At 39.2% G+C, this 12,580-nt stretch overlaps 1 protein-coding gene across 3 annotated transcripts in view; it reads left to right on the top strand.

The window, feature by feature from the left end:
• The window catches only part of slc15a4 (solute carrier family 15 member 4), a 33,374-nt gene extending 22,712 nt beyond the window's left edge, over positions 1-10,662 (top strand). For all 3 annotated transcript variants that reach the window (XM_026188530.1, XM_026188529.1, XM_026188527.1), the window contains exon 9: positions 8,917-10,662. In XM_026188530.1, the coding sequence (XP_026044315.1) occupies positions 8,917-9,068 (152 nt within the window). In that variant the 3' untranslated portion in view covers positions 9,069-10,662. The remainder of the gene's footprint in view (positions 1-8,916) is intronic.
• Positions 10,663-12,580: the final 1,918 nt, after the last annotated feature.

Below are 12,580 nucleotides of genomic sequence, written 5' to 3'. Positions count from 1 at the left end.
AGGTAAGCTAAAGTTGTTCTGCCCGTAAGACTCCCTTTGCTTTCCAAAAAAAGAAGGTGAACTGCAGAAATGGAACAAAACACCCTCCTGGCCACTGATTAAAGACATACGGCACAAAGCTTAGGCATTACGTACAGTCAGGGTTTATGCTGTTTGTTATTGTGGCTGTTTTTCACATTTTGTTGGATGCTAGCTTTTTTCCACATCTCCTGGCTCTCTACGTGGAAAAGATTCAGCTTATTTCCATGGCTGCAGGCAACATGGCGTGCGGTAAACAGCGTCTTGGGTGAGCTGTGCCGAGCTGTACTGACCTGCACAGGCCTGAAGACAGACAGCAGCATTAATCACAGGCTGGGGGTCTGATTACATAGGCCTGTTCCTCTTAAGTAAAGCTGTCCCTCGAGCATTACATGGAGATGGCGCTGCTAGTTTGGCATCACACTGGTAGATGCTCAGCCCTCCTGTCATGCTGTAGCTCTATCATCCCCCTTCTCTGCACAAGCCTCTGTTAGTCAGTGTAGGTAAAATGTCACAGAGAGAATTCAGCTTTCTCCTTGTTTTGCAGATTCAAACTTTCGGTTTGGTAAAGAAGTCAGGGACGATCATGGCTGATTTGTGTTTTCATATTTTTAAAAGACAAGATCAAAGAAGGTACCAAAACCTTAGATGACCATTAATTAGACACTTAAAGGTTTAACTAAGAAGGTACAGTGGCTGTAATATAACTGCACACGGCAGTAGCATAACAAAGTATTCAACCTCATATTTACTTCTTTTTTCCCCCTAAACTAAACTGTGTCACGTATTTTTTTTTAAAAACTAAAGGTTAAACCTGCGTAAACACAGCTTCTTATGTGAGAAAGCATGCCAGAAAAATAGTGTATCCAGTATGAATGTGTGGACACATTTGCATTGTGACAAAAGGTTCGCAAACTTGCACCTAAATCTCATTGTGCACCCCTGTTACCATCAGCAGACTGAAACAGAAAGACTGTGGTACTCAGAATATTACTTGTAACTGTGGTTAAAGGATATATCTATTTGCAACTCCTTAATTCTCACATTGAAATAGGTTTGAAACATATTATAGAAGAACTTGTGAAATCCAATTATTGCTTTTGGTTGTGATGCGCCATCACAATATTTCTGCAAGCACAAGAGCATCATTTTTGCCCAGTGTTTTGGTTAGTGGAGTCAAAAATAGACACGTGTTGAGGTGACAGAGACTTGTCATTCCTTGCATCTGTTGAGACTTGCTCTTGGGAAGTTTTAAGAGGTTTGGCTATTCCTGCTGTTCGCTCTTGTTCCAGTAATCTTTGTTGCTGTGGGTCGTTGAGCTGTGGAGTTTGAGAGCCTCCTAAATAGCTTTGTAACCCTTTCCAGATGATTGTCTTTTATGTCCCTTCTTTATCTCATCAGGGACTTCTTATGATTTGGCAGTGTGCTACAAAGTAAATGTGTGTAAGCTGTGATCCCGAAAATGTTTTGTTTAAGCGGTAATTGCACTGAACATGGATGGTGGTCATCAGGCCAGAGTGTGTTTAGCCCAGCTACTAGCGTTACCAGAGGTGCCCGTGGCTCAGATGTTAGAAGGGGTTGACTACCACTCACCGATCGGAATATTCTCAGGCAAGATATTGACCCCCAACTTGCACCTGATGCCTGAGTGTGAATGATGGAACAGTGCACCTCGCCATAGCACTGTATGAATAAATGTTTAAGGGTAAATAAGATTTGTAGTGGGAAGGGGACAACTTGAGTAGAAAGGCACTATATATAAACCAGTCCATTTACTGGTCAGTTATTGTTTAAAAGTCTTAGAAACTAAGGGAGCAAATAAGCCTCTTTTTCATCACTAAAATACAATTAGCAAGTAAAATGTGTTTACAAAGGACTTTCTGACAACACTGTAAGCGTTTGGTTTTAAAATTTTAAATTATATTTGTTTTTTGAATAGTAGTGTAGTTCCCTTTTTATTTCCAGTAATTTTCTGCATCACAGAGATAGTTATAGCACTCGTCCAAGATTTAAATGGCTTAAATGATATGCAAGTCATTCTATTGCTCATCTTAAGAAGGAATCTGCAGTCTCGTGCATGCTCCAACCCTGGGATGGGCAACATTTTTCCTCACGGAGCCTGCCTCATTTGGACAGAGTCAGCAAAGAGCCAGTCATTGAAAATTTTCTATTATCTTTTTAATTTTCTGCCCAGTTATGACCTATTTTGCTGAGTGAGCTTCTCTTCACTTGTGCAGCTCAAACGTCAATGCCACTGCAGATGAGTCTTTAGTTTTTAGATGTTCTTCTTTGTTTGTTTTCTGTGTGTGGTAATCCTTAAAACCTGCTCTTGTTCTTGGGGTGAATGACCCTGTGTGTGTGCAACTGAAGGACACGGCAGTGGTCCGCAGAGTGCTTTATGCAACATTTTAGCTCTCAAACTTGAAACCTTTCAAGCTCGTGTTGAAATTATTGATCCCTTAAATCTCACAACAAATTGTATTCCACCGTAGTTACATCTGGTTGAGTAGTCATCCATCACATTCTCTCATTGGTATTTTTATAGGTCTGGTATAAAAACACTGCAGCTACTTTTATTCTCAGGCTAAGTCAGTCAAGCATCAGCCTTTACGCTCTATGCAATATTATCCTTTACACAAGAGAAGGCTTTTGTCTTTAGATAATGGCGCTTGCATTTAATTCCCCTTCCCTTTTGTGTAGGTTTTATTCACTGTTAGTGAATGGTTTTTGTGAATTTCTGTAGTCACGTGACAGGAAATGGCCTTTTCTTTTACCAGCATTCAAGTCCTGGCTGATGTTATGTCAGATGTCTGGCACATGTTCCGATATTCACAGCGAGCTGACGTTCGCACATCCTGTTGGGCCGGGCTTCGTGAAATGTCAGGGTGTTAATAGAAGCCTCTAGTGTCAGATCTGTAGAATTTAACATAAACTCTGTCTGAAAGGACTGTGCAGGTCTGTATACACGCCAGAAGTAATAGGGGGCGCATACATATGGTTAGCCTGTTGTAGCAACCTCAGGATCAATCATGAAGTCTTCCAAGCTGGCAGAGAGCTGCAGAAAATAATATTTATTGCTGAAGCAAACATGCATCGATTCTTTCCCCCGATTTCATTCTCAGGCTGAAGATGGCATTGAAGTCACTGGAGCATTAAAATGTTGGGTTATAATACCGAAGGTCTGGATCAATTGATCCATTTTCAAACATTAAATTGATATTGACCCATTTCATTTCGACTCACATGGTCTCCTCAAGCCCACTTGCAGGTAAATTATCCCACAAGTTTACAACGCTCCAGTATTGGATGGGTGACCCCTCCTGTTTGCGGCATTCAGTCTAATCACAACCTTGAAATTTACTAACTCAGAGCTGCCAAACAGATCCTCTAAACATGGCAACATTTTAGTAACAAGTGTATCAGCAGTACTACTCTTTTTCTCCCGTCACTACCTCGCTTTGAATTTAATTTTCATACATCTGTCAAATGTTTATCAGCTTTATTAATGCGTGCTTTTTCTAAGTATGTCCTTGTTTGGTCTTGTGCTGCTGTAATTAGTTTTTTATATTTTTCAAAAGTGCTTTGCAGCCAAGTGGGCCCTGGAGAGGGGTGGAGCTTGAATGTAATTTAAGATTTAGCTAAACGATGGGATTTTTATGAAGTGGGGTTGTTGCTCCTGCCTGTTCTGTTGCATTGTGTGGTGCAGGTTAGGGTTTAAGGTTTTTTTTTCCTCCCTCCATTAAGAAACTGATGGTTCCTGTTAGACGCCTCTAGAGTCTTTAGTGTTGCTGGCTGTTGGACTTTGCTGATTGTTGCTTGTAGCTTAAAAGATTGGCAAAAAAAGCTGAAGGGTCAAAGCATTTGCCAGTAAGTAATTGGATGTATAATTACCATAAGACTTTTGAAACTCAGGCTATAAATACTACATAACACATTTTTTGTTTGCTACTAGGAACTTTATACCAGTTTATCTATTTATTACACTGATATTATATGAGATCTGTGTCTAAGCATATTTCTGGCAGCTCAAATAAAACAAGACCAGCTCAAAAGTGTTTGAGGCACTTGCTTTTGCACTTGTACTGCACATCCAAGAAACAACAGTGGTGACACGTGATGCTTAGATTAAATTTTCCTTGATACCAATTTTCCGTCACTTTTTATATCTTGATAAAATCTTTCCCTGTTTTCATCGCTGACATCTCCCGGATTTTGTGGTGAAAAAAGTTGAGATGAGAATGTGAAAAGTGCATCTTCAGTGACATTTTTTTTAGCTGGTGGACTTTCAGCATGTTTCCACAACCTCAGCATAATTTTCTGCTCTTTGATTTCCAAGAAAACTCTGGATAACCTGTGTGAATGATTCCCAATGTGCTGCTTCAGTTAGCGTCAGTGTCCTTTGGAAGTTATTGTCAATTATAAGTTCAGGGATTTCAGGACCAACAAAAACACCTTCCTTAATTTTGGCTTCACTTTTCGGGAGATCAGAGTTTGTTCTTAAATGCTGAAATGCATCGCTGTTTCTGTCCGTTCATCTTATTTGTCCAACATTTGGAATACTATAACTTAAAAAACGTGATGTTTGAGATCAAAGCATTTTTCAGATTTGGAGTCAGCAAGTGAAATTTGTTGAAGTAAACATGAAAAAATCCCAGTAGCAAAGTGCTTGTTGGCCAGTGAGTGCTTTTATATTGAAAACTTAGCAGATTTTAAAGCATACTGCATTTCCAGTAATAATCCAAGGGCTTTAATTTTAAAAGCCAACACACACCTGTGCCCTCGTGCTTTGGTTCAGTCACACTAGGGTAAAAATAGGATAGCAATCTCCTTGGACGAAGTTGTGCTTGATTTTTTGATTAGTGTTAAAAATGTGCTCAGAGGAGTGAGACAAAAGATGAAAAATTATGATTGACCTTTAGTGGGCAAGTAGATGGCAATCCTCTTAGATGCCTACAGATAAAAATACTGTATTGGGTATAAAGAAGATATCATTTAAAAGAAAACTGAGTTCACCTCAATTTGGTGATAAATTGATGGTTAAAGCACATTTTAAGAATTTTGCAGCTTCTTCCAAGCTGTCATTCAGTTGGCACATTCTAGCCCTCCCATCCATTTCAATGGGAGAACTTTTGGGCATATTTTTTCTCCCAACAATTGATTAAATACTTTGAAAACCGTAAACATATGTTCGAAAACAATAGGTTGCATCAAAACCTTGCACTGTTTTCAGTACTGCTCCAAAAAATTGGATGTTACTTTTTTTACCAGCAGCAGTTTTCATTCTGGTAGATTTGCAAAACTAGAACAAAGTTTGTGATCCAGTCATCTGTTAGAATATTATTAAAGCTACTTTAAGGTTTTGGTTTTTTGATTTTTTTTTTTTACTTTAAATTGAAGGAAACTTTAGTAAAATCTTGGTTTGTTGCAGGCCGAGCACCCGGGAGCAAACTCAGAGGTTGTTGAATATGTTTCTGTAGACCTTGCACTTATTTTTCTATGGTCTATATCCTACATTAAATGGGTCATATTTTAGTAAACACTCTTGTTATTACTATTGAGCATGTATATGTGTTCCCATACATCATTTGTATGCTATATTACTTTATGCAATACTGCTTTGTGAATTAAGACTACCGCAGCAGACTCTTCTTTGTTTACCATCTGTGAATTATCGATTGAAAATCTAAGTACCTTCACCGCGCTAACCCCTCTCCTTTCATGCCCTGCTGTCAAACACATTGTTTTTTCATCTTCATGAATTATTTAAACACTGTCTTGGTTTTTGATCTATTTCTCACAATTTACACCCTTGACCAGATTAAGATGACATCACAAAATAAGCTAAAACTTCAGCCCGGGTCAAAGTCATCAGCTGCGTCTTTGTTCCTTGATCAAAGGTTTCAAGCTATAGAAACAGCCCAGTGCACAGGGCATTGACGAGGAGTCGCTCCTGAGGGATGTATCCTATCGTAGCAGCGCTGCTTTGTTCGCCTTAATGTCTAATTATCCACAAGAACGTGCGTACAGCACAGCGAGTGGGAATATGGCCATCTGTATTTGCACAATGTGCACGGTGTTATCTGATGAGCTCTGCCACAAATTCTGCTCTTTGATTAGAAGGAACTTGAAGCTGTGGATCGCACCTCTGCAGTGAGTTGTGGCTTTTCTGTAAAAACCTTTTTATGTAAAACTGGCATTGTTTTGTAAGTCACAGCTGTTCATTTGTTCATTATTATTTATAAATTATGGCGGGTCAGATGGACAGATTTATGTATGCATTTGTTAAGTCATCTTGCCCTCCAGTTTTCTCAAAGCACCCATATGTTTGACTGCCTGTCCTCCATAATCCCTTCTTTGATTTATTTCTATTTTTTTTTATATTTTTAGTGAGCAGTAAGGACCGACGGCAGTTGATCTAAGACTTGAGGCCAGGCTGAAATCAATGAACATCCTTAAAGGAAGAGGGCTAATTTTCAATAATTTCTAGAAAAGTTAAGTTACACAGACATTTAACTGGCTGTGTAAGCACGACAGCATTTTAGTTGGTGCAGAACATTCAGCAGTCACTCAGTTGCCTGGAACGCACTGTGCGATCCACCCTTAAAACCTCACCTGATTTAAATTTGGCAGCTCACTCGCCGAGTGTCTCTGGACTGCCTTCAGTGTAGCTGTTCTTTGGAGATCACTGTAAGTTCTGTTCTGTCGTCTTGCACTTGTGCTTTGGTAATGTGCGCTGGATCTCCTCCAGTGCAACCTTCAACTTGAATTTCAGTTTGTGGAGTGGAGTCACAGGGAGTCTGTGAATCTAGCAAGTAGAATGGGTAAACAAAGCATTGTGAGCTGTCTTACATTGGCATGCACCACAGTTAGGTTTCTTTCCGCTTAATATCTTCCCTCAGATGCCACAGTACGCCAACCTCAACGTGGCGGCTGAATTCATGGGGCAACGATATGAGTGATAGAGAAAAGGAAAAGGCTCTGACTGTGACAGCCGTGGAAATTGTTAACTCTTCAAGTGAAAACTCTGCTTTGGTGTCTGGGTCACAGTCTTAAACCCAGCTCTCATATGATTTTCAATACAGAGGTCTGGTCCGTTTGACACACGTTGATATTTGAGGTCCGTGGTAATATCCCAGAGCACACATGCAAGTGGTTATGGCCAAAGTTCCTAACATTTATGATAGCTAAGGTAGAGAAGGAGAATGACATCTTCAATAATTGATTAAAAAGTCAAATATTTTTGTGGTATTAAAATTAGATTTACCTGATTTTGTTTAATATGTCTGTGTTTAATATTCTAATGAACCTCATGTGATTAAAGGTCCTTGTTATATTTCTTCTTATTTTCAGTCATCATCCTAATATTGTACAAAAAAGACAGTTTAAAGCAACATACTGTGAACTACACATTCTGTATTCTCTGTGTATGTTTGTGTTGTGTTTTGTGTTTAGACTAAAGACTCAACCTCACTGTGTGTTAGAACTGCTGACTTTAAACGTAATCTCAGTGATTCAGTAAGTGAGTGCATGCCTGCAGCACACTGTTCATGTTTCTTAATTGCTCAGTAAAATCATTAGAAAAGTAAAAGAATGAAATAAATGAAAAATCTTAGACCATATGCTGTATACCATATACTACCTTAACCTAGGGGCCTGTTAACTTTAAACTGACAGGCATAATTAGACTCCACGTGAGTACACAGAACTTGACTTAATTCAGACGCTTATCTAATTAAAATCAAGCCTGCTTCTCCGTCAGATTACTCTGGGCTTCACATTTCCACATTTATAGATAATAATAATAATAATAATAATAGCCTAAAAATCCCTCCGTGTCCAGCAGAGTAGTTCACAGCATCGTCTCATGCTGTTGGCTGAAAGTCAATTGATCTGTCTCGCACGGTCATTTGTACAAAAAGCTGCTTTAATGCCAATCCAATTGTCACCATACTTGACCAGCGAAACCAACTGTATCGGCTTTGCCCTTCATGTAAACCCCTAGCATGACCAAAACAGGATTTGTTTTAAGCTGTCCTCTCGAGCTTTGTCGCTGAATGAGAATGGCCACTTCAGCCAACAGTGTAGCAAATGCTAAGACAGTCAAAGTTGGCCGATGTCGGGCTGGATTTGCCAAATCCATTAGGAATAAATGTGCAGGGAATGTCGGCAAATACCATCACTGCTTCCTCTTTGTCTTCTGCAACCCTCTGCTTTGTCTTTTTGTCTTCTCTTCCTGGCTCCAAAATAGAAAAGAAAGTCCCACAGATCACAGTGGAAGCATCAGTTTATTTTTTACACCTTTCTTTTTTTTCTCTTTTCTTTAATCACATCCCAGTCCCACCAGGAACAAAAATCGCTTTAATGCCGATGAAAGACTCCTGGGCTGGAATCATAGCTGAGGGCTTGCATTGCTCTGTTGCTTCAATACCGCTTTCCTTTATCAGCGCTGAAGTGTGGGGTCAATTGTCTTCACTTTCACAAGATTTCACAATGGTGAAATGAGAAGTAACAAGCCCTCAGCCCCCCCACTCACTCGCTCCATCCTAATTCCTGACAGAATCGTGTTTCCTTAACATGCTCACTTCAAGCACCCCTTTTATGTCTGCTGAACACACAGCAACCTGACACAGTTGCAAGCTCGTGGCCATTTACCTTTGCCTTTGGTATTCTTTTAACGTGGAGAAGTACTTTGTGACAAAGAACCCTCCTGCTGTCACCCTCCGAATATGTTGCAATGCTTTTGTTCTCCAGATTTCCATATTTGTCTTCTTTTTTTTTTTCCTTCATGCAGCTCCCAACTTTTTAAGAGTTACATGAATGCCAGTTTCATCGTGCACATTCTCAGCTAAACTCTCACATATTCTATTAATAACATGTCCTTATTTTGTTCTCTTGCAGGTAATATCAATGACTGCTCTCTGCATTACTACTTCTTCCTCTTGGCGGGGATCCAGGGCGTCACATTGCTGGTGTTCCTTATTATCTCGGTCAAGTACGACAAGCAGAAAGCCAGAGCAGGGCTTCAGCAGCAGAGACGCGCTTCCTCTTGACCCAACACGGCTGCACATTCATAAACTTGCAGCCCACTAAGGTCACCCCCTCGTCAGATCACTCAGTGCTCTAAGAACCCCTTATTAATTATAATACAGCAGTTTGAGCGAAGAAGTTGTAACTGTCATAACTACACCCTTTTTTATGTAAGATTTAGTTTTAAAGTGCTTTGGATATCCAGTAATTTCCAGATTTCCTGGTAATGGGTTTGAAATCACTGGGTGACTGCAGCAATACCACTTTCAGTACAGAGATTAACTATTCATACTGTACTTGCTTACTTCTGTGCGCGTGTCTGCCCCTGTTGCCTTTCTTTGATCATTTGCACTTAGGAAACGGTGCCATAAAATGTGATCCCTTTGAATATTTTCAAAGTTGTTTTACAGATATTTGTGTTTGTGTTATCTAACAGAGACAGTTCATTTCACTTATTCTGGTACGACACATCAGTATTTAAATCATTTAGGTCCTTAAGCTTAATCTCGGGTATTCGTGCATTAAATGTTCTCGAGAATCAGCACCATTTCATTCCCATTCACGCAGTATCTTGGAAGAGATCGCACCAAAAGGGGAATTGGTTTCGATGGTAATTTTGAAACAGTCCCTTAAATTATTGCTGTTCAAGATGCCGATTGTTGGAGAAGATTTCAAACAAACACATTTTTTGTTTGATCAGTCACTGTAAAGCCACTTTAATCTACCCTGTAAATGCTCAGATAGCACTCTACATGACTCATACATACATACATACATAAATACATACATGCCTCCTCATGTCAGAAATACTCCACAACTCCTGTGACGCTTCGGTTTTACATTTCTGGTCAAGCTGCAAAATCGAATATCTTCAATGTTAGATTAACAGAACCCAACAAAAAAATCTCTGTATTTAGACTTGTGGCATTAATGCTCGGATCACAGTGAAATGGATGCATAACAGTTAAAAAATGTAACGCATTCACAGTGATGCCATCTCAGTACTGAGAAATTCATAACATTTGTGACATTATTTACATTATTTCGAATCATTTGCTGTCAGAAACGTTTACGGCTTTGCAGCTTTACCAGAAATTCTGTTTTGTTTTGTTATATTTATAAGACTGTGATTCATTTGTTTTACTTTTATACTATTAAGTGTGTGTGTGTGCACCATCGTCTGTGCGTTTTCAATCCTCAGAATTAAGCCGAACACATGAAGGAAGAAAACTCAGGGCTCTCTAGGAATCGTGTCATGTGACATAAAGCTCCTGGAAATGTAAACCTGCCTTCGGGAGCTCAGAACAGTCGTCGTCATTTATGATCCGAACTAAATGAAGTTACGTTTGTGTTGTTGTATATTTAAAAGAAGAAAAAAAAGCTAGATTCTATCTCACTGACAGTATGAAACACCTCTTCAAGTGATTATTTTTTTCTGTTTGCGTTTATTTGATCAGATAATTATGTGTTCTTGTTCTATTGCTTACTGTATGTGTAATTATGTTGTCATCTCAGTCACATCAAAAAAAAGTCCTGTTACATTTCAGTATGGTACAGAACTGTGATAATGTTTTGTAGTGTTATGTGTTCCCATTAATAAAGTGTATTATTTTGTGACTTTTCTTTGTCATTTTCAGCCAGTGCCTAAATAAAGAAGAACTTTTGAAGCTAACAAAGTTGTCTGTCACATCACTGTACTGGTTAGTTTCCACTCATGCAATCACAGCTTTGTTGCACAACTTCCAGATCTGTAAGTTTATTACACGAGACACAAATGTTTTATTGATAAGACAGGAAGGACATGTTCCAATCCTGTGTTTTAAATTCAGGCAGCATGGCGACACCGTTGTTGACATGTGAATCACGGATCGTGCTTTTAACAGCCTGCTTTCATGATTAGGGTCATGGTTTGTTGGTCCTAAGGCAAACTCAAAGTGGAATGCCTGAATTATTTATATTACAACAAACACGCCCTGTAGCTTGCTGTAGGGGGAAAAGGTTGCTAACACAGAGGTGTAAAGCCTCATTTTGCATTCCTGTTGGGGGTGGAAGCACCATATTTCTTCTTAGTTTCATCAGTGAAATCAGCGTCATCACAGATCAGTTTTTAATGGTAAGGCCTGCCAGCCGTGAGGCTCGGGGAGGGCCGTTTCCTGTTTAATTTGGTCAGAGCGCCCATGAAGCAGTGACTGAGCAGACAGCTTGATGTTTCAAAACCAACACAATGCCTTGAGGTCATAATTCTAGCGTGGTGGCTTGTTTCACATGTACAGAGGAATTTCTGACACATCATAGCGGTTGTGGAAGCAGAACTGGGGAAAAAAACACATAGATGTAGTTTTGACGCTGGCCTCCTCGTATTTTAAGATGATGGTGCGAGTAAACAAAAGTTCCTCTGAGAACCTTCTGAATGCTCTTTATCTTTCATTGAATTCATAGCCTCCAGCATTTATACAATTCCTAAGTCAGTAGTTCTTCCTGCAAATCAAATGCTTCTTTGTGACTGACAATTTTCTGCCACGTGAGCGTGCAGTGTCTCTGTTTTCAGTCAGCTGCTCACTTGTGGTTGCAAACTATCAAAATGGCAACGACCAAAATGCTGAGATTGAGGCTTCATAAGTGGAACGAGAGTGAGCCTATGTCCAGGTTGCTGGGAAGGGCAGGGGCATTTAATTCTGGCATCGTAAACCATTTGTATTGTCTTTGATAGTAGGTGGATGGATCACTTTAGACCAAGAAGACTGAACATATTCAAGTCATTAAAAAACAACAACAACAAAAAAAACCCCACTATTCTTGTAAATGTTCTGGTTATATGTTCAAGTTCAGAATATTTTCTTAACATTACATTACATTCACAGCAGTAACATAATAAATATTTAAGGCCTCTCTTTTTTCTCTGGGGTGGTGTCACAAATTGCAGCTTGGCTACAACCATCTTTTATATGCAGTCTATAATGGAAACTCAATTTGTTTTCTGCCTTTAGCGATCATTATGTTAAAGTGAGAGTCTTCCAATGGTTTCACATCAGATACAGCTAATACAAAAATACTTTACCTGCTCACAAGTCATTGCTGTATTACATGATTGGATGAGTACTTAGTTCTAGGTGTTGTCTTTTTTTTAAACTCTGTCTTGGTTTTGAAACTACCAAACAGAAGCGCCAAAACCCTTCGGGGTACACTTGAGACTGGGTCCAAATGTTAGAGTCAGACTCCCATATGGGTCATTCCATTTAAAATCAGTGCGGGCCTTCTGCTCGACTGGATCTGATTTGCATAAAAAATACATGGTACAAAGTTTGGAAATATATAATGATTCCTGTGAAATTCTAGCTTCATATATTAAATACTTTGCAAGATATAGTTTTTTGAAAATGATGCGTTGATCCATTTTCTTTCATCCACGTTTTCATTCAGTATTATCATCTTTAATAGTTAATGAGATATTCAGGATCCTACCTTGCTTCAGATTTCAATGTCCCAAAAAATGGTCTGAATGTGGCTGAATGTATATATTTTGAAAAGTACTCTA

Source organism: Astatotilapia calliptera, chromosome 12 (genome assembly GCF_900246225.1).
Source record: "Astatotilapia calliptera chromosome 12, fAstCal1.2, whole genome shotgun sequence".
NCBI classification, from domain to species: Eukaryota; Metazoa; Chordata; class Actinopteri; order Cichliformes; family Cichlidae; genus Astatotilapia; species Astatotilapia calliptera.
The sequence above is the reverse complement of the archived record's forward strand: the minus strand, read 5'-3'. Positions and strand labels throughout refer to the sequence as shown.